Source organism: Electrona antarctica (assembly GCF_951216825.1).
Source record: "Electrona antarctica genome assembly, chromosome: 9".
NCBI lineage: Eukaryota > Metazoa > Chordata > Actinopteri > Myctophiformes > Myctophidae > Electrona > Electrona antarctica.
In genome coordinates, this window is record NC_136790.1 from 42,488,860 (window position 1) to 42,511,751 (window position 22,892).

The 22,892-nt window shown below is 41.6% G+C and overlaps 1 protein-coding gene across 4 annotated transcripts in view; it reads left to right on the forward strand.

The window, feature by feature from the left end:
* atp2b2 (ATPase plasma membrane Ca2+ transporting 2) overlaps positions 1-19,530 on the forward strand; it is a 334,512-nt gene extending 314,982 nt beyond the window's left edge. For 3 of the 4 annotated variants that reach the window (XM_079510382.1, XM_079510384.1, XM_079510383.1), the window contains 4 exons: positions 134-345; positions 3,326-3,433; positions 4,688-4,870; positions 16,963-19,530. In XM_079510382.1, coding sequence (XP_079366508.1) covers positions 134-345; positions 3,326-3,433; positions 4,688-4,870; positions 16,963-17,310 — 851 coding nt within the window. In that variant the 3' untranslated portion in view covers positions 17,311-19,530. Of the gene's footprint in view, positions 1-133; positions 346-3,325; positions 3,434-4,687; positions 4,871-8,129; positions 8,229-16,962 lie in introns of all 4 variants that reach the window. The other variant, XM_079510385.1, reaches the window with a different exon arrangement.
* Positions 19,531-22,892: the final 3,362 nt, after the last annotated feature.

Below are 22,892 nucleotides of genomic sequence, written 5' to 3' on the forward strand. Positions count from 1 at the left end.
CTGGCATGTCTTTTCAAATGGGGGTCCACAGGATAATTAGTGTCAATTTTGGGGTCCTTGACATGAAAAAGTTTGGGAACCACTGTTATAGGCATGAACAGCGTCTAAATGAAGCTTTTATTCTCTCCTACAGGCGAGAAGATCTTTGACATCGACAGTGGCCGCAACGCCCCGCTGCACGCCCCTCCGTCTGAGCATTACACCATCATCTTTAACACCTTCGTCATGATGCAGCTCTTCAACGAGATTAACGCCCGCAAGATCCACGGCGAGAGGAACGTCTTTGACGGAATCTTCAGGAATCCCATCTTCTGCACCATCGTATTTGGCACCTTCATCATCCAGGTACAAGGAGATAAAAACATTAAAAACATAAATCCTCACTTTTCTGTCCTCACATTTTTGAGGGGCGCTAGCCCCTCCTATATACAGGTTTAATGTTTGTTTTAGTTCAATGTTTGTTCTAAAAACGCCATTAACAATGAAGGGAAAATGTACGTCATATTGTCCCGACCCTCATTACATCATATTGTCTCTTTATTGTTAATGGCATTTAATGTTTGTGTTGGCACCGTTGTCACCTAATCAACATGAGTTAGACTTTAATATATTAGCGCCCCTCACTTCACACAGGCCCGCAGCTTTCCGCGTTTGTGTGAACACAAACATTGGCTTGTGATTGGCTGATCACCCCATAACGATGATTTGATTGGCTGAGAAAAATACATCATTTGAAAGTGAAGACGCCAAAAGTGATTGTTTGGATGTGATGATTTGATTGGCAGAGCACGGAGTGTGATGATTTGATTGGCATAGCACGGAATGTGATGATTGGATTGGCAGAGCACGGAATGTCTTCCTGTGGTTATGAAGGTGTCTCGTGACCTTTTTGACATCTACATGTACATCAGTGGTTTCCAAATGTTTCCATACAAGGATCACTGAGTAGCCATAGACTCTGGCTGTGTCCCCCAATGGCATTTAATGTTTGTGTTGCCACACATTTACATCATATTTGAGGCACATATGACCTAATTTCTCTTTTGGTTGTCAATGGCAAATATGAGACGTGAGGGGACAAAAGCTATATATAGGAGTGCAGTACTTAGTCATTGGTCCGACAAACGACAACCTACCTCCAGGCCTGGAATTTCATCCTTTTAGGGGCAAGGCCACTTGGCCTTTAGTGTGGTCAACTTTTTGAGGGCACAAAGGCCAGGGCATGAAGGACATCAATTAAAACAATGATTTTAAGTCCCCGGTCATAATTATTTTAGCTTAAAGGTTAAGGATGATTAAAAAACAATTTGTGAGTTAATTCACAGAAAATACAATGACAGCCTACATAACTTTTGAATGAGGGCTTGGTTTAGAAAAGCCTATATTTTGTACTAAAGTAATTATTGAATAACATAAATGTAGGTTTTAAGGCTAGACTGGCATATGGCATTGTAGAGAGGTTATAGTGACAGATGAGATCATCTCTCCATTGTGGGGCTGCAGGACTGAGGACTCTGGAGATAAGTCAACACAAAGTGAAAGTGCAGCTTCAGATCTTTTTTTTTTGTTCTTACCTGGAGGTGTGTTTATGTGTTTAATTATATCCATGGTATTTTTCTGTCGCTATCCATATGTAACGCAAAAGTACATTTATGTTTGTTTTGGTGGGCTAGATAGATAGATAGATCATCTCTCCTCCTCCTTTTATGGACAGCCACGCTGTTTCGCGTTAGACAAAAATAAATCAGCTGGACCATGTCTGACCAACGTTAAAGCATGTGACGTAGGACCACCACACGGTCACGAGGAGGCGTGCGTGCGTGCGTGCGTGCGTGCGTGCGTGCGTGCGTGTGTGTGTGTGTGCGCGCGCGTGTGTGCGTCATGACGACCAGCGGGGTAGTTAGGCAAAATAATCAAACCACTTGGCAAATGGCAACACAACTACAATAAACAAATATATCTCTGGTGTTCATGTGCGGGAACATTGGTTACCGTAATGACTGTAAAATTGCGCAGAGGAAAAACGGTTAAATGTACTGCTGTGGGCGCCGGTCGGGGCACTAAGGCTGTCCCCAAACATTCAAGGTTCGAATGTTCGCTCGTTAGGATTGGCACTCGAATCTTAATTAATGGGCTTGAACCATTCGTTTTTTTTTTTTATTAAATAAAAAATATTATAATTTTTCCCCTTTTTTATTAACTCGAAAATATATCTCGGCGAGAATGCGATATGATCATGTAAAAAAAAAAGTAAGTTTCTAGTGCATTCCTGTCAGAAGTTATGATTTTTTAAAGAAATATCTCCTAGTTCTGCTGTCCCATCTCCCGTGCATCTCTTAATTTGGTGATTGGCCTGCAGCTGAGTTGATTGACCTTTCTCACCTTGTTCTGTGAGAACAAAAGAGTTCCATTGAATGGAATGTCTGTCTCTCTCACACACACACACACACCAGCATGATCGCTGACAGGGGGAACCGTTCTTAGCCATGATATATTAGCATATGCTCTCTAGCATCACATCACAAAAAGCAGGGAACTCTGATCATTGTTAACTAGCACTTCAATGCGCTTCTGAGAATACACAGGTGGGACAAATAACGAGCAATATACGCTGTTTTAGCTGCCTGCCAGCAAGCTCACATGAGCTTGCAGATCAGCTGTTTTCGCGGAGCCACTTGACGGTGTGTGTGTGTGTGTGTGTGGTGTGTGTTGGGAGAGACGAGAGAGATTGATAAAGAGCAGGGGAGACGCGCTGCGCTCTGATCGAGACGGATATCTCAAAGGTTATTTTTTTTAATTAATTAGAAAAAAATGGTCCGGATGTTCGCTCGAAAATTCCTGCCGAAGTTCGAGTCCTAAAAAAAGGGCTAAGGTACAGCCTTACGGGGCACCACGGCCACTGTGGCCGTCTGGGCATATCATTTTTCGAGGGGCACACGGCCAAAGAGAGGGGCAACGACGGCCATGGCCGCCCCGCCATGGCCGCCGTGAAATTTCTGCCCTGCCTACCTCAAACCCTAACCTAACCTAACCATAACCGCAAGCACGGGAGCAGCACATGTCCTCCGTCGGAATTACGTGCGGTCCACATAGGAGGGGCTAGCGAAAATAGACCATGTACCACATCACAATGTGTCCGACACGCTGTGAGCTTTGTAGTTTGCCTATTTCAAATATCGTTTGAAAATGTTTGAAAATTGGGTTGCCGGCATCAACCATAATGAATTTAATTTTCATTGAAATGTAATTATCTATGTGCATCACCGATCTAGATTGTGTGCATTATGACTGTGTTCAATCTGACGTAATTTTGCTTTGCTTATAGATTGTGATCGTTCAGTTTGGAGGGAAGCCGTTCAGTTGTCAACCCCTGGACCTAGAGAAATGGATGTGGTGCGTGTTCCTCGGTGTGGGAGAACTAGTCTGGGGACAGGTAATGCATCTGTGTGTCTGTTAACTCTATCTCTACCGCTAGCTGTTAACTCCAGGGACCAGTATACATGCTCACTTTAATAAGACAGTGTTTGCCCCCCCCCCCCCCACACACACACACACACACACTGTTGCTACACATACTACCGCAGCATTGGAACACTCCTTACCTCTCGTCAGAAGCATTTACATGGTGCCAGCGTCGCGGTAAAAAGACACAAATTAAATCCGAAATGTGGATGGCAGAAAATCCACCAAGGACGGCGATCTTAGAACCAGAGTTATGACATTTTGAAAATCCTCTCTTCCACTGCTGTGCACTGTGATTATATTTCCAATCCCATAGTTGGAACGGTGGGGCGTTGCTTTTGGGAACCGGACAAATGTTAAAGGCTTCCGTAGGCATCAACCATTACATAGAAAGAGTCTACGTTGGGGTATGTATATATACAGACTTAGTATATGACGCCACCTAGCGTCGACGTATGTATATATACGTACCTGGGAAAAATTGAGTTAAGTGTGTTTGTCCTTTTAGAGCAGTGCTTCTCAAACATTTTCATGTCACGGACCGCCACATTGATATGTACCGTACTTGATTGCGGAACACCATCTGAAAAGATTTGGTGCCCCGGACCATCTTAAGAATACATGCTAATTAAAAGAATCCCTGGCTAATAAGATTATTATTATTATTATATAATTATAAAAAATTACCAAAAGCTTCACTTTTCTGTTGTGCAAAAGTTAACAAAAAAGCAGGTTCTCTTTGCTGGCAAAAACATTCTCGGATCAAGAACAATAGTGTGTTGCTTATAGCAACCACACTAATTAAATATTTAAGGTTTTATTTGTATTTTTAAACCTTAGTTACAGAGGGCACTTATAATGTATCAAGGCATATTTGTCTTATTAGCCAGGGATCCTTTTAACTTTAACTTCAAACTTTTTTCCCCCCCTTTTTCAAAACATTTCAAAGCTAGACAATCTGCAATCTCACAGCGCTGTGGATCGTCTTTTTCTTTGGAATAGCAGTGTATGCAATATGGTTAAAATTATTTAAACTGTTCCTCGTTTTTAATGGGAACCTCCTGGAACCCTCTCAATTGGGTTCCCCAGGTCCCAATTTGAGAGCCACTGGTTCCATCTAAAAATAATTATAATAATAATAATCTACTGTACCCCATGAAAGTCTCTGGACCTTATTGCCTTGTTTTGAAACGACAACCCACAATTTCCCCTCCAACGGGAACAGGTGATATCAAGCATACCCAATAGCAAGCTGCGCTTCCTGCGGAAGGCGGGCCAGCTGAGCCAGAAGGACGAGCTGCCCGATGACGACATGAACGATGACCAGGAGGAGATTGACCACGCGGAGAGGGAGCTGAGGAGAGGACAGATCCTCTGGTTCAGAGGACTCAACCGCATACAGACTCAGGTGAGGGACTAGCTGTCACTGCATGGGACGGACCAAAGGGTTTCACCTGCACCTGTTCCACTTCGGAGTGTTCACTTTCTAATCACCGTAAGGCAGTGGTGGAAAGTAACTAAGTGCTTTTACTTAAGTACTGTACTTAAGTACAATTTTGAGGTATTTGTACTTTACTTGAGTATTTCCAATTTCCAATACGTTTACTTCTACTCCACTACATCTCGGAGCCAACATTTGTACTTTTGCTCCACTACAATTATTTTAAAACTTTAGTTACTAGTTGCTTTGGAGATTTTCATTTTGATTAGAAAACATGCATTAGCCACTTCAACCCTATACATTTCGGCCATTTGAAAATAGCAGATCTACAAACTCACAATCCGTCGCAACCATAGATTTCGACACATTTTGAACTTGGCACGTTCTGCACAATGAGTACTTTTACTTTTAGTACTTTAAGTATATTTTAAATTCCGTACTTTTACTTGTAACGAAGTAGTTCTAAATTGCAGTATTGGTACTTTTACTTAAGTAAAACAATTGAGTACTTTTTCCACCACTGCTGTAAGGCCTCACTCAGACCTTTAATGCATTGCTTGCTGTATGAATGCTGTGAGTGTCATGGCCGCCTCAATGCATTTCCAATGGAAGTCACATGGTTTGAGGACTACATTTTGGACTACAAGCTGTTGTATGGCTTTCAGCTGTGTTTCGACTGCGCCCCTCCCCCTCATACAACACAAGTGTTGTGTCAGACCATGTGACTCCCATTGGAAATGCATTGGGGCAAGCTGTGTCACACCCTTTGTATACAGCAAGCACAGAGCAATCTGCAGCGACCGTGTGAGTGAGGCCTAAGGCCATTTGCATGCAGTGGTGGAAGGACAGCGGTGGCCGAACGGTTTGCGGAGCGGTCTTGATACCGGAAGGTCGCCAGTTCGAATCCCCGGACCGGCACGTTCAAATTACCACCGCTGAAGTGCCCTTGAGCAAGGCATTGAACCCACTTCCCTGGGTAAACAAAGAACTTTGCTTTACTTTGCTTAACCCAAGTACATCTACATTATTTTCGAGGTACCTTTACTTTACAGGAGTGTTTTCCAATTTCCAATACTTGTACTTCTACTCCACTACACATCACAGAGGCAAATATTGTACTTTTACTCCACTAATATTATTTGGACACTTTAGTTACTTTGATTTGTATTATTAAAACATGCAGTAACCTCGTCAGCCCTATTTATACTTTATACTGAAAATTGCCAATCTACAGTGCATTTTTCAAAAAGATTTTGAAAGCTTGTGAAATGGGATATTCTCCGTGAGTACATTAAGTATATTTTGATGCTAATACATTTGTACTTTTACTCAAGTAAACTTTGAATACGCTGTGGTATTGATACTTTTACCCAAGTAAGAAATGTGAACACTTCTTCCACCACTGTATAGTGTATACATGTACATTGAATTATATCTGTAACTTCCTGCTCTGTTTTTTTTTTTAGTATTTAGTTTTTCCCCCTTCCTCTGAGCTGTTGTTTGTTATTTTATGTCGTATGTAAGGCTTCTTCAAATGCATGGTCACCTGTTTGGAAAATGCTTGGGACAATCACAGCTCTGCAGGAGTGAACATGGTCGAGGTCAAACCGTCAGAAGGTTTGTCTGTCTGTCGCGTTCAGTAAAGTTATACTTAGTTGCGCTTCAGAAATAGCTGAACTACAATCTTCTGTTTGTTTTTTGCCGCCAACAACTATTGTAAGTGTGTGTATAACTTTAGGGCTAAAGTTGTCTTAAAGATGGAGTGCCGTGATTTTTTTCCACCCTAAAACATGATCATCAGGTCTTATTGTTATAAGGTGGTATAATTTTTTCAAAAAGTGTACAGTATTTGTTAAAATGTTGTTTTTATGTGGGCATGCCCACCAGTTCATTAAGTATGCCTGGTTTGCCTGGTGGGTGGTGATGAGTGGTGATCCACCTGAACTGAAGACGCACCCACAGCTGTAGTTGTATGATAAAGGGGGAGGGGTTAGGGGGAGGAGCTGATAGTGTGATGTCACTATATTACTGTTTATTTCATTGGCCCGTTTGACTGTCAAGGGTTCAGCCTCCAGGAAGAAACCCTAAATGCAAAGTTAATACACCATTGCACATACAAACGACTCCAGGGTGTCTAATGAAGTACTGTCACCTCATAGACACATGAAAAACTGGAAAAATAAAACAAATGTGGCACTCCATCTTTAACTCAAGGCGACCAACAATTCAGGTATCCGAAGACCTCTTGCACCGTTGGAGTGATGGAAACACCAAGGTGGGTCTCTAGAACATCTATTACACCTATATGGTGTGTCATAGGTGCATATACTGTAGATATCAGCGTGGCATACGTGTGCTGCATATGCACGTATATGGCAGCGCTTCCCAACATTAAAACATGTACCGTACTGTCCTTATCTCTCCCGACCATAATCACTGTGATATTTCATATAGTATACTGGGGTTTTTTTCTCCTTCCCAAGCGATTTCATGTCACCAATGATGGTCTTGGGGGTGAAGGTATCCTATACAACAACACTGTACTATACTTTCTTCCTGGAAATAAAAAAGCCTGGGTTTCCGAGGCTACTGTACTACAGACCAGCACCATACAGAAGCAGCCGGATACATTGCACAGCACGGAGTATAGACCGCCGGGCAGGTTTGATTTGCTGGGGAGGATGAGGAGGAAAATCCACGCGGGACAGCAGTGGGAGTTCATTCTCTGGTTTATGTATATTATAATATATCTCTATATGGTATGAACCCTGGACTGGTTTTCCATTGGTGAGTGAGTTTATATAGGCACGATGAATTAATTGGAAAATATCTTGAGCAATTTAAACGGCTGCCTCTGTATACAAAATAATGCTTTTCTTTGTTGACAATCAGTTAATAATTCACCTTTTTTTTTTACTGTACTTTAAGTCTATAAGTACAATTTCACCATTCACCACCGTTGAGGGGAAAACTGCACCCTTGTCCTTTGGCTGCCTATCCCTCCCACCCCTCACACTGTGTTTCAAATGCATACTGTATACACACATTCCCTGTATTTTCTTTTATTTTGAGTGTGCCTCTCACCATCCGATACCATCCAGCCAGTCTGCCATTGAGTCTCTCTCTCTCTCTCTCTCTCTCATGTGCTCTGAGAATCCATTGTGTTCTTGTTGTTCTGTCCACCCCTCTCTCTCTCTCTCTCTCTCTCTCTCCCTCCTCCCCGCAGATTGAGGTGGTCAACACCTTCAAGAGCGGCACCTCATTTCAGGGGGCGCCCCCCGGGGCTCTGAGACGCCAGTCGTCCACCACAAGCCAGAACCAGGATGTAACCAATGTTTCTAGTCCTAGTCACCTGTCGTTGTCCAATGCCCTTTCCTCTCCTACCAGCACTACTGCTGCTACCGCTCCTACTCCCACTACTGGCCGTGAGTCAGAACTCTGTCCTCTGTCCGTCTCGCTTTGTCTGCCATCTTGATCCTTCAGGGATGCCAGTCCCAGCTGCAGTGTTGATTTTTTGTTTTTTTCTTTTTAGTCGTAGTCTTTTGAATACATTTTAATTTTGTTTTAAGTCATATTTTATAGCCACCCGGAATGCTCCGGGACTAGTGTTAGTCTATTTTTTTAATAAACGAAATGTCATGCGATTTTAGTCGACTAAATGCAAAAATGCTCTTACTGAAAATTAACCTTTAAAAAAGGAACAAACACCTGCACACTGTCTTCAAATGCAGTGAACCAACTTTAATAGGGGAACAGCAGTGTTGCCAGATTGTGTGAGAGAAATAAGCAACCAGGTCTATGAAAACAACCCCAAAAGCGACCAGCTTATTTGAGAATAGCAGTTCTACAAGTTTGCGTTGTGATGCGACGCGTTGTGAGCTTGTTGATCTGATATTTCAAAATATATATCATGGAAAACAAAGTGACAAATGTGGAATATTTTTTAAACAGAACAACAAACGAACTTCTGATTGACCAGATGACAATAAATATATTTTTTATTATCTCTTTTCTCTTACTGTAGATAACCAAGTGTTATATTTTTTAATTAGAATACTTTTGTTGTATTTTTATATAGTCCAATCATGTATTTAGGAAAATCTATACAATCATGTCCTAAATGTTTTATTGTAGTCTATCTTGTACATGTATGTTGTAGTGTAGACAGATAGGTTAATTGATTTGATTAAGTGTATACGGTAAACTTTTTGACACCGACTCAGTGATATCTTTTGAAACGTCTCTGTGTAAACGGGGTCTTAGTCGACTAAAATGTATCTTGGCGGGCCTTGATGCCGTCGTAATGACTGTTTTGACACTTGCTGAAAATAGCCGATCTACAAGCTCACAGCTTGGATCTGGATCTGGATCTCTTAGTTTTTATTTGTTGACGAAATTGTTAGTATATTTAGTCTTAGTTTTAGTCATCATAGCTTAGTTTTCATTTAGTTTCCATTTAGTTTTCGTCAGTGAAAAATGGTAGTCGACAAACATTTTTCGTCTCAGTTTTAGTCGACGACAACAACACTGGTTGGAACAAAACACTGATGCGTTCACGTGCATGTGTTTGTATGGTCGCCTTGTCATACAAATTCGCATTTCAAATGAGCATGCACGTCGCACACACGTGCACGTGTACAAACACGTGTGCACACGCACACACACACACACACACACACACACACACACACACACACACACACACACACACACACACACACACAAAGAAATGTAGAGCAGGTGCACTTCCTCTGAATACCTCCTTGGGGGTTGGTATAAAAAGGGTATAAAAAAGGGGTGGAAATAGCACTCCAAAAGATACAAATGCAGGCTTTTTTTTCTTTTGGAGTGCTGCCATTTCCAGCTTTCGTGTGTGTGCGTGCGTGTGCATTTTTTATGTATACTTTACTATGTGTGAAATATCTATATGTCACGTCTTTACATTGATTTTCATATCGAATCGCCTTGCTAACATCCGGTATATGAATGCCCTTTTTAAGGCCTTTTTATTGTGCACACCAGTGGTTCTTGAACCTTTAATTAATTTCGAGGGCCATCATAATTCGGAGATGTATGTATAAATGTATACACACTCAGAATTACAGATCTGACTGTAAGGGTCCATTTAGAACCGCTTTGAGGAACCACGAGGGTCACTGGAACTACTGGTGTATATACTGTGCTCTATGTAATATATTAGGTAGAGGGTTGGCATTTCTGAAGGTTCTTTCTGTCTTGCTTTCTGCGTTTTTTGTTACCTTGCTTTCTCTCCTTCTTCTCATTCTTCTTCTTCTTCTTGTTGTCTGTTTTGCCGTCCATGCTGTATATTTCAAATTCATCTTGAGAACTCATCCCACCCCGGGGTGTGTACTGTCCTGCTCATCGCTGGCTGTGTGTTTGTTTCCTCAGAGTGCTAGGAGCGCGGGACTAAGGGTGATTCCCACGGCGTGACATTTCAGGTTGTGAGTTTGTCTGCCTCTCCTCACCCACCTCCTCCCACCACCCACCCCATCCCATCGTCTACCGAAGCCCTCCTCCATTTTTGTGTCTTGACAAGAGAAGTGATTGTGAACTAATTCTGAGCCAACTCACCAAAGGACTGGGTTAAACATTCAAGTATAAGCCACAATGTTCTTTTGCTGTGTGTTAGTCTGGCAATGATGGGTGGAATCTTATTAAAATCAAACAGATTTCCGGTGGGTTGCTGTGGCAACTAGATGCACTGACACACACAGCGCCAGGGTAAAAGGAAAAGCCATATAGTGTAGTAAATGGTAAATGGTAAATGGTGCATTTATATAGCACCTTTATCCAAGGCGCTTTACATAGATTGCAATTACATTCACCCATTCACACACACATTCATACACCGATGGCAGCGGAAACCATGCAAGGCACCAACTAGCACATCGGGAGCAATTAGGGGTTCAGTGTCTTGCTCAAGGACACTCCGACAGTAACTCTGGGGGAGCCCGGGTTCGAACTGGCAACCTTGCGGTTCCCATCCAGGCACTCTACCCCTGAGCCACCGCCGCCCGTAGTAGTATTCTGAGCTTTGGTTATTCTATATATACAGTATTATACTGTGTTTTCCCCTGCTGGGAGATCCGACATCAAAAGCCAGTTGCTGAGCAATGTGTCATATACTGTATCTTTCTGCTTTCACTCCACACCAAAGCATCTGCACCCACTGGGGGCCATTTAAAAACACTGGTTCCCAAACGGTTTAGCCTGTGACCCAAAAAGGAAATGTGATGTCTCCTCGGGACGCAGACTAGTGGAAATAGACGATCTATACACTACATCCTCAAAAGACGTCGCTTGTGAGGTTGTAGCTCAGCTATTTTCACGTCTTCATTACTTGTTTTCTAATTTATGTAATTTCTTAGATTTCTCTTTGAGTTGTTCATGAAATTACTGAGAAAAAAAATCATTGAATGTTGTTTTTACTTCATTTTTTTTTTGGGAGGGGGGGGGTTGAAAATGTTTTAAAATAATGATAACCCATTTTGGGCGGGAACCCCTCTTGGTGTTTTAAGCATTATGTAATACTTTAGCTATTGAAAAATCGCAGATCTAAAAATCGTGTCTGTTTAGCCGACGAGAACGTTAATAACTCTCGATCTAAATCATCCCGTCCAATTCTAAGAAAAGATCATGTCTTAAAGGCCCACCGCGGTCCAGTCGCTACTCATACTACATCCACATCTGGGATAACATCCGGTCCGTCGCTAAAAGTGCTCCGCTGCAAAAAATCGCTGGGCGCTATGATTTAATGGATTAAATAACCCCAGGCATTCGGAGTGTTAATATACTTTTCCATAGACATACAGTATTTTATTTTAGTTTTATTTACATTTTCAAAAAAAATGCCAAAATAGCAGATCTACAAGCTCACAACGTGTATGATTGTGACACATTGTGAGCTTGTAGATCATATTTTTTGCTACTTTTGTGTGACACTATTGTATTAAGTAGTAGGGCAAAACAAAACATAAAAACGTGAACTATATGGAGATACGATATTTCTGTCCGAACAATATGTTGACACGGCTCTGTCTGTCTGTCTGTCTGTCTGTCTGTCTGTCTGTCTGTCTGTCTGTCTGTCTGTCTGTCTGTCTGTCTGTCTGTCTGTCTGTCTGTCTGTCTGACTTTCTGTCTGACTTTCTGTTGCTGTTGGTCTGTCCCTTTCTCTCTGTCCCTGTTTCAGTGTCTATCTTGCCTTTTTGTTGCTGGAAGTTGCAGGAGGAGGTGGTAGAAAGGAGGTATTAAAGACAAAGTGCACAGCAAAGTCCTTAGTGTTGACTGACCCATTTTCAGAGTTACAGTCGTACTGCGTAACTTTTTCCGGTTGATTTTAATTTTATATAAATTATTTAGGACATGCCAGCTGACATGGCAGCTTTCATTTTCCAGGGTTTATCTTCAGTAAATAGACCAGGCAAGCATCCGTTCTGGATATGAAGCCAACAAGGAAATCATTAAAACACTGTAGTTCACCCTAGAAGGTGTCACTGATTCCCCTTTACTTTGCACTTCAAAGTTTCAAATCAAATCAAAGTTTATTTGTATAGCACATTTACATTGACCGAAGACAAACCAAAGTGCTGAACAAGAGCATGTAAACAAAAACAGAGCAACAACAAGAGCATGTAAAGAAAAGAAAAGAAAAACCAAAGCGTGAGAGCAGAAGTATATACAAACATGGTATAAGAAGGGTATATGCATTTTCAGACAACATTAAAAGCCAGGGAGAAAAAGTGGGTCTTGTGTGGGACCGGCCACAGAGAAGGCTCGGTCACCTCTAGTGACACATGAGGTTCCAGTCACAATCAAACGCAGTTGGTCAGCTGACCTCAAGGGTCTGGCTGGGACGTACCGTATGGTTTAATGAGCTCGCAGAGGTAAGGGGGGGCAAGCCCATTTTGGGCTTTGAAGACAAACAATAATAATTTAAAATCAATTCTAAAGCAATTCATTACCGTAGTAAACATAGTTATAAATACTTCATGCTTTCGGGTGCTATAGTTTAAAGTCTTCTCTCAATTATGATATGTGTTTTGTAAATTATGGTCGCATTAAAAAGTATAAAGTAGGTAGGGTATGCTTCTAGGGCTTCTACTGGCTCTATTGAGTGAAGACCCCGCCCTCATTTGCCCTTCCAGCCAATGGCATTCGTTTTCCGGTTGCTTTTTGGGACCCGGAAATTCAAAGATGGTGGATTTGAAACACAACCATATTTTACAGTCGGTATACGTTCTACCAGTAGATGTCGCCAAAAACGAGTACCGAAATTAATGTTACACAGTATATATACCTTTAAATTAACCCTGAGGATTTGGATGTCCCCCTATTAGTCTAGTAGCCAGCCCATAGAGCCCCATTGTGAACCCGGACATGTTGAGTACACCAAGGTTTTATGTTAGAAATGTTTAGTATGGGTCCCCAGCATGTAGAAACTGCCTGATGCTAACTTGCATATGTTGGGCAATTTTCATAATTGGCATAATATGTGACCATACCAATTACAACCTATAGAAGGCAAAATATTCAAAATTCCATCATGCTTTATCTAGCATGTGACGTGTCAAACTAGGGGGTTTTCATGATGCTGAATCCATTTTAAACATTAGTTTTGAAACACTCATTGGGCTAAAAACACAAATTGATGATGTCAGCACATTTGGTGGGCATGGCCGTTTTAAGCCCAATGAGTGTTTTTTTGCAAATCAAGGCAGGTCCTGTCATCTTGTTTTTTTTAGCTGGGACCAGCACTCAAATGTCTCAGAGTCACTGAGTGACTGCTGAAGTTATATAGGCCTACCATGGGTCTGCCCGTTGGCCTGACAACATAGACCTATAGCAAATCACAGAACAATCATCCCTCTTGACTATGGGCTGTAGTCTATCCTTGTTTGGCCTAGCAACAAACTAACCAAAAGAGTATTCGTACCTCCAGTCAATGGGTACATCCAGGCATAAGCATCAAGAATCAATCAATCAATCAATCAATCAACCTTTATTTATAGAGCACATTTACACAACCAAATTTGACCAAAGTGCTTCACAGTAGACAAAGTATAAAAACAAAGTATAAGAACATATAAGCACAAATAATAATTACATCGAGAAAGTACTAGAATAGCAGAAGAATACATAACCATTAGAATCAAAAAACAAATGCGTATCTATCTAGATCAGGCAACATTAAAGAAAAGAGAGAAAAGGTGGGTTTTGAGAAGGGACTTAAACATCTCTTTGGGCAGCTCTAAAGTTATTCCATAACTCTGGGGCCGCAACTGCAAAAGCACGGTCACCTCTTGTTTTCCGGGTTAGGTCTGTTGGCGTTGTCAATAGTGACTGGTCAGCAGAGCTCTAGAGCGCCGACCGAGCGTCAATTCCATCCACCAGCGGTTTATAAACCAGGAGGAGACGCCTGGACTATAGGCTCTTTCCAACGGATTCGTCCGTTATCACTGTATTAAATATACAAAATCAACCGTTATCAGGACGTTGGAATGTGGCTAATATGGCCATACTGGCATACTAGACATTGTGGTGTTTGGCTGTATTCCCCCGGACTGCACGCATGCAGGGTAGACATAGCCTGGTCAAGGACTCCCCCTGCTGAACGTCATTTCCAACTCTATTGTCGGGGCATGGAAACTAGGGGCTACTAATATTTACTATTCTCTGCCTATCGGGATGTAACTCGGACGGCGCTGAGTCGGGTCTGGTGGCCTTCGCAATGCTCGGCAGCAAACGCTCCCATAGTTTCTCTTCCGGATTTCCCAGTATGTTGATTATCACATACTGGGGGTATTTCTAAGGTGCTGATTACGAACATTTTCTTGATTATCGGGTGATAACATCCGAAACGGGTGCTCTTTCTTGACTTATGTCTGGATGTACCCAATGAGAGCAAAACAGCTGCATGTGCTCAATCCTGATTAATTTCACATCTAAAACGGCTGTGTTAACAATAGTATGAAGTTTCCATGGAGGTGAGTGTGTGTCACCAGTCACCACTTCTCGTATCTATTGTTTCACATTCAAATCCTAGAGAAAGGAGGAGATTCTTAATGTTATTATAAAGCGGTAAAAGAAATACACAAGGTTGCAGTTTCTGTCGCCTTCGTCAGGTGTAGCCTACTCAAATTTAAAATCCTGTCTGTGTTTCATAAATGGCACAGCCATAATACTAAAGTCTTGTTACACACAGTGCACTTGAAATCAAGTTTGGAACTGAAAACGGCAAGGTAACTGTAATCATATAATCTTTTAAAACTGCAACATTTTGTCACCAAAGTATAGATTCAGCCTCAAATAGTTGAGACCACGTACATGTAAGTATATTACTTACTTACCAAAGTTTAAAACAGAAGTCACCCAGTTCTGCATGCCAATACGATACAGCCGATGTACCAACATGTCATGTCCAGTACTAGTCTGCAGACTTGATCCTGTTCCATCATCTAATAATTCATCTGTGATGTTTTGTCATTGAAAGGTCAAATTGGAGGCATATACTTGAGTGTTTACTTAGATGTGCATGGAGTTGAGAACTTGCTTTGGTCGGACCTGACAATGATATTATTACTATTATTAATCCCCCTCCCTGTCTGTTTATTCATTTAAGCAGTCGTGTGTCCCTTCCATCCCTCTCTACCACACCGTCCCGTTGTCTTGTTGCATGATTGAATTCCTGTTTAATGTCCCTGTGCTCGCCGTGTTTCATTTGCTGTGTGAGCCTGTGGTCCGGTTGCTACCATAATATAGTCTTTGATGTGCTGTTTTGCTGTGACTTCTACACACCACCATGACTGTGTTCAAGCCCGCATCATCCCAGACTTGTTGTTCTGTTGACTTGTGGACCATATGTGCTTTGCCCACCCTGTGTGTGCCCTCCCTCTCTCTCCCTCTCTCTCTCTCTCTCTCTCTCTCTCTCTCTCTCTCTGTCTGTATGTGTATGTACGATTGTACGTACCGTATCCCCATTCAAACCGTGTGGATATTGTACCCACTGCAGTTTTTAAGCTCTCCGATTGGATGGGTCAAATCTAACTTCCTTTCCTTTTTACTGACCTTGTCCACCAGACCTCTTCAGACATGCATGTGTTATTTATTCCCCCCGTTTTTATTTTTCTGTGACTGTTTCTGTTTATTAACGTGAGCTTGTTTCTAGGTATACCGCAACATTGGACTTTAAAGCGTATACTTATACAACGAGCATTTTGTGATTGCTTTCTTTACTTGTTTTGTCCTTTAGACGTTTGATTTTTTTTTACCTTCAGTCTTGCTGTGTTTTTATATATATTTATATATATATTTTCTTTTAGACCCCACGGTCTTTCTCAGTGCACGCCGTCGTGAGTTGTGAACTGTTTTAGATTGTCTTGTGAAAGCAGAACACAGACTGCGGTGGTCTTCTCTCCTGCTGCTCCTCCCCCCTCCCCTTTATCTATCTCTTCAAGTGAGAGGTCTAGTCTCTCTCTCTATCTCTCTATCTCTCTCTCAATTCATTTCAATTTCAATTTCAATTCAATTCAAAGAAGCTTTATTGGCACGAGAAAACATACGTTTACATTGCCAAAGCAAAAGTGGAACAAAACAATCAAGATAAAACAATACAATAAACATGTAAACAGAGCTGTGTTACATTAACACTTTGAGTAATACTATCTTGTGAAACTTTAAAAAAGATTATGCATTTTCTGTCAGAGATAGTTATACATCCATATAGGAGACGACGCTATATATACTTTTGAAAGTTGACATCAGTATTTCAATGTTTTAAACCAAATGTTATAAACATTTGGTGATTTTCAAACTCTCCTTGGGTTTGAAAATCACCCCCTCTGATGTAATCTGTGGGAAGTACATGTTTCTGATGTCTTGGTACAGTGGACAGTATCTCTCTCTCTCTCTCTCTCTCTCTCTCAACATGTTCTCATTCCTCGGGCTCCCTCCAGCCCGTCCAAATAAAACCGAGCCTCATTTTACGATTCTCACGCGACTCCCTTCTCTCGTCCTCCTCCATGTCCCATCTGTATACACAGATCCGCGTCGTGAACGCGTTCCGCAGCTCCCTCTACGAAGGACTGGATAAGCCCGACTCCAGACCGTCCATCCACAACTTCATGACGCACCCCGAGTTTAGGATAGAGCAACAAGACTCCTCCACGACGCCCCACGTCCCCCTCATCGACGACGACGACGACACCGCGGATGACGAGGAGACGCGGCGGCGGAACAGGAGCGCGAAGCACGGCGGCAGCCAGCCCACGTCGCCCAACAAGAACAACAACGCCATCGACAGCGGCATCAACCTGACCATCGACACCAGTAAATCGGCATCCTCCTCCCTCTGCGCCAGCCCCCTGCACAGCCTGGAGACCAGTCTCTAACACTCCAGCCTGTATCCACCCCCCCCCCCCCCCCCCCGGGCCCTCACCTCATCCACTGTATAGCCCCGGCAACTCGGGTCAACTTCCTATACCACGTCCCTTATCTTATGGGCCCCAAAACATCTGCGTATACAGCCCTCATCCGTCCATCTCCCCTTGCCTCCCGTTCCCTCTTATAGCATAGTTTTCATCCACCTCCCCTGAGCGCCCGGAGCTGCGGCTATACTCTGGATGGGGGAAACTCCAATAGTCAAATTACTACAAACAATCAATTTAAAAGCTCAACAAAAACCCACATGACCAACTTGTGGTTGTGCAAGTGCATGCGCGCCTGTGTGTGTGTGTGTGTGTGTGTGTGTGTGTGTGCGTGTGTGTGTGTGTGTGTGCGCGCGTGTGTGTATGGGGGTGTGTGTATGTACTGTATGTGTGGCGCACGTGCCACTGCTGTTTCTGAACTGTGTCAATAGTGGCAGGAGAGCAAGGAAGTCAAGGAATTTGCAGAGGAGAAGAAAAGGAAAAAACAAACAAATAAAACAGACTTTGATCTCCTGTCTACGCTCTTTCCTCAACAATAACAATGACTATATTGATAATAGCTTAAATTAAATTGAAAGAAAAACATTGTTATTATTATGATTATGATTATTATTACTATTATTATTATTACCATTATTATTATTATTATTGCTCCTGCATGAATGTACATTACCCAAGTTTCTTTTTTTTCCTTTTTTTTTTAAGGGTTTTAATTTTATTGGAGTTATTTTCTTCTTCGTTTTTTTATGGGCTAGGATGCAAGGCGGACTGCCGTTTTTTAAGGTGGCTTCTCAGCCTTGCGAGTTCCCTCTGTGTGGCATGTACATGTACCCAAAATGTAAAGATTTAATTAATCCATAAAAAGGAAATATGTATAGAGGTTGTAGGACTCAACTTGCACAGTAGTTTTGCACCTGTTGGAAAAAGAGGAACCTATAATAATGGTGATGGATGATAGCGTTTATGGAATATATATTCTATAAATACGAATATAAATATATATATATATATAGAGAGAGAGAGTTTATCTTTGTTTGTCGGCATGTTGCCTTGTTCCTGCTTCAATGGCTCTAAATACTTTAACTTATTTATGTCCTAAAGAGAATGTAATTTGTTTACAACCCATAGTAGAGATTATACTTCCTGGTTTGTAGAAAGGGGGTGGAGAAGCTCACAGCTCATATATATATATATACTTGGACCAGAGCTCTGTTTGTGTTTTATTACTGAAAAAACCCTTTGTGCTGGAACTTGCCTGCTATCTTGTCAAATACTGTAGATATTTTTAGAGGATTAACAAACTAAAACAAAAACCAAAATGTAATGGAATACAGTATACCTAGTAAATGTGGCATCTTAGTATTATTCTACGCGATTGTTGGGATCAAGTCTGAGTCGCTTCCCTTTGTTTTGTCTTTATTTTTTTTCCAAGTGGAAGTCTTCTTAACAAGAGGGGTGTGATTTTGTTCTTTCAGTTGTGTTTTTTTAATCTGTGCCATGGCTCTGGCCCAGGGTTAGGGCCTGAGTCCAAGGCTGATATCAGGGCCTCTGTGGTGAACTGTCATCTAGATAATTCTGCTCATTTAAAGGACTTTGGGTGTTTTAAGTTATGCGTGACCTGCACCAAGGGTTGCAATCGAGTCACTTTTAGAAATTTGCAAACTAAGTTGTATTTGGCTTTATACCTGTATGAAAATCAAACACTTGTGTTGAAATTTTGTGCTATATTGTGTTGATAAATCTTTATTTTTTATTTTTTGGGGGGTTTACTATCATTTGTTTTCCAAAAGAGAGAAACACGCAGTCCCAAAACGCTGGTGGTATTTTCAACATCAAAAATGAAGGAGAAAAAAAAGAGGAAAAAATACCAGAAATGGAATGTTGCTTTGACTCTTTTTCTATATATAAAACAAAAGATTTATCCTTTTTCTGCATCTGGTTATGAATGAAAACTCTGTGGTGTATATCTAGATGTGCTTTTGTGTGTTTTAACCAAGCTTGTCTTCCTGCTGTCACAGAATATACAGTACTAGCATCTCAACTGTACTCACTAGTTGTAAAGTATTTATTGTGCTTTGACCAACCAGTTGTTACCCGAGAGAGAGAGAAGGCACACTTACCCAATTGACTGCACCCAGAAGGACATGGCCCCCCCACTTGCCAGAATGTGAACCCAGGCATGTTGAGTACACTTATAGAGAGATGACTTCCGCACACCCGGCAGGTTTGGAGCAGGTGCGATGATGACGAGGCATATACAATGTTGAAGGAGGGACACCCGCACACTGCCACTTACTGGTTTCAGAGATTTTTATTAAAGCAAGCAACGTTTCGGTCTTGCGACCTGAGGAAGCCTGAGGAAGGTCGCAAGACCGAAACGTTGCTTGCTTTAATAAAAATCTCTGAAACCAGTAAGTGGCAGTGTGCGGGTGTCCCTCCTTCAATGTTGAGTACACTAACATTTTATTGTTGAGTATGGGTCCCCAGCACGTAGAAAGTAACTGCCAGATGCTAACTTGCATATGTTGAGCAATTTTATATGAGCATAATATGTGACCATTCCATTAACAACCTATAAGGAAAACATTTCATCATACTTTAAGTAGCGCATGTGACGTGTCAAACTAGGGGGTTTTCATGACTCCGTTTTTAGCCCAATGGGTGTTCATTTAATTTTTTACAAAACTAACACCCTAGTTTGACACGTCACATGCTACATAAAGCATGATGAAATGTTGAAATGTTTGCCTTTTCTGTTGGTTGTTAACGGTATGGTCACATAATTGTGCCAATTATAAAAATTGCTCAACATATGCAAATTATCCGGCAGTTTCTAAATGCTGGGGACCCATATTCAACATCTCTAACATAAAACCTTGTTGTAGCCTACTCAACATGCCCGGGTTCACAAATGGGGCTCTATGGGCTGGCAAGTGGACTATAACTAAACTAACCCATGTGTACTCGTCGTTATTTATCTAACTAATTGGAGTCATTGCCAAGCATGACGTTAATAGGCTCATTATGCAACTTGACCCAATCACAGGTTTTTCTACTCTTAAAAATCATATACAATATATACAATCACATATCCGAGCAGTTCTATTCTTTTCTTTTTTTTTTGTATTGCTTGATTTATACTTTGTTGCATGCTGGTGTCCCGTTCTGAAAACAGCAGATCTACAAGCTCTTAGCTCGGCTATTTTCAGCACTCGACACCGACGCGCAACTAAGTGTAATTCAGTCGTATACGACGGTGTCGCGCGCCAAAAAATAGCTTGATCTACAAACTCGTAGGTCGCCTATTTTTTGGTGCTTATATAAACGCTGCCGTACGGCAAATTATGAACGGGGCTTCATGTCCTCCTCCTGTGTCGTTTTCCCAGTCGATCTGTCCATCTGCAGAAAGGGTGCACAAGCTTTACGTGCCAGCCTCAGGCCTGTTGAAAAAGCAGCATGGACCATTTGAATAAAATATCTTTTGTTTGGAGTTGAAATGTGATTCTGACGTTCTGCTTAGGAGCTGTTAATATTTTTTATTTTGTTTTTTTTTCTGGAAGAAGTTTATTGACATTATTTTTTCTTTCCTCTGTAAAAAAAAACAAATAAACAAAAACAAAAAACAAAACAAACCAAAAAAAATAAATACAAATAATAATAAAAAACAAACAAAAAACAAACATTTTCAAGAAAAGACTTTCAGCCGACATTCTCAAAACCATTTTTACATTCAGGAGGACTTTCAGCTTTAAGAGGACACGCAGAGACACCAAGTTTAAAGTATTCTTTGTAAATAGAGCAACAAGTCCATTGAGGAACGTCCTCCGCGTGCTGGACTGGTGTGAACACAGGAACTCTTCTTGACTACATGTACCATCATGCACCACAGGTCATATACTGCCGATGCAGCTGATTGGTTGTAAGGTAACCAATCACAGCTCCTGTCAGACACACAAAACAATATAACATAATTACATTGGTGGTGGTGATGATGATGATGATGATGATGATGATGATGATGATGACAGTTACAATGATGATGATGATGAAGTTGATGATGAAGATATTGGTAATGATGAGGATAATGATATCAGTGGTACTTCTTGCAATATACTCTCACCTGCCTTGATGTACTGTATTTAGCAGCATGCCAGTTTGTGGAACAAAGAAAACGAGAAATGCCAATAGATATCTCTCTTGGCATTCTTAACCATTTATGGGTAAGTGATTAAGTGTTCATTCATCTTGTTTTTATGATATTTTTTTTATCTATACAATAATTGTAAATAAAGGAACTCAATGTCTTTTGTTCATTTAATACTATGCAAAACGTCATGCTTTTTCTGATTGTTATACTCACCCTTATCCTAGAGTGTGTTGCCGGAATGTTTGTGTCTCAAAAAGTCAATAAAACAATGTGATGTAAATTATTTTCTAGCTTGAGGAAAAAGGTATATGATGATTACGATGAAACTGAAGATGATGATGATGATGACGATGGTGGTGATGGCGGGGGGGGGGGGGGGGGGGGGGGGGGACAAACAAAAAAGAAAAAGCATGTTGTGTATTTTCACACAACTAGTGAAGTGAAGAGAACTAAAGAGAACTCTCTAAACTTAAGCAAACTTGTAGTCAGAACCTTACATTAGATCGAATCGGATGAACGCAGGCAGAAAGGTGAACTGAGATCCCAGAGTAGTATTTATTCAGAAGTACAAATACAACAGAGCTTCCCGCAGCCATGCCGGTCCACGGGAGCACACGGACTGCCTGACCGTGTGGCCAGTCAGCCCGAGACTGATAACTTTTACATGACAAAATGACAAGATATATACTTTTGCATAGACAGAGTTGAAATAGGTGTGGTTAAGATTTACATTTGGCAGAGAGATAGCCAAGTGGTCTCTCAGAAACATCCTTGAAGGTTCCTGGAGGACAATATAATGCTAATGTTGTCTCCCACACCTCAGACAGCCTCAAACAGTTTGAGAGCAATGCTTGGCTTGGCTGAGGTGATGGCTCTCCAGCCATCACCTCAGCCAATGCGTCTCCACTTAACCTGCATCAAATTAGCACAGTGACCAAATGTATAGTATCATTATTGACAGAATATGGCTTATGGCTTATGGACTATATATTCACGAGACCACAAGCACTAAATAAATGTCCCAGAGCAGCATGACCCAGAATGGTGTGTCCTTACCCCGTGTGTGACGTGTCCTGTTCTGATTGGTTCGACGACATCTTCCTTTGATTGGTTCTCAGAATTGGCTGTTTTGTTCCGTCCTTCCTCTTGTTCAAAGCAGAGCCTATAGAATAGATCTAATAGAAGTTGCGATATTGAGGGGGCAGAAAACGGCCCGGTCATGTGGTTCATGTACTCGCGCACGGAGCCCATAGACTCCAATGCATTCCGTATAAACTTCTGGTTGTCCCCATTCGTTGTCCCCATTCAATAGACGTCTATGTAGAAGAGCCGCCATTGGACTGGCCCCATGAAGTAAACGGAGGCCGGGGGTCATCCCTACCAGAGCCATCTAATAGAA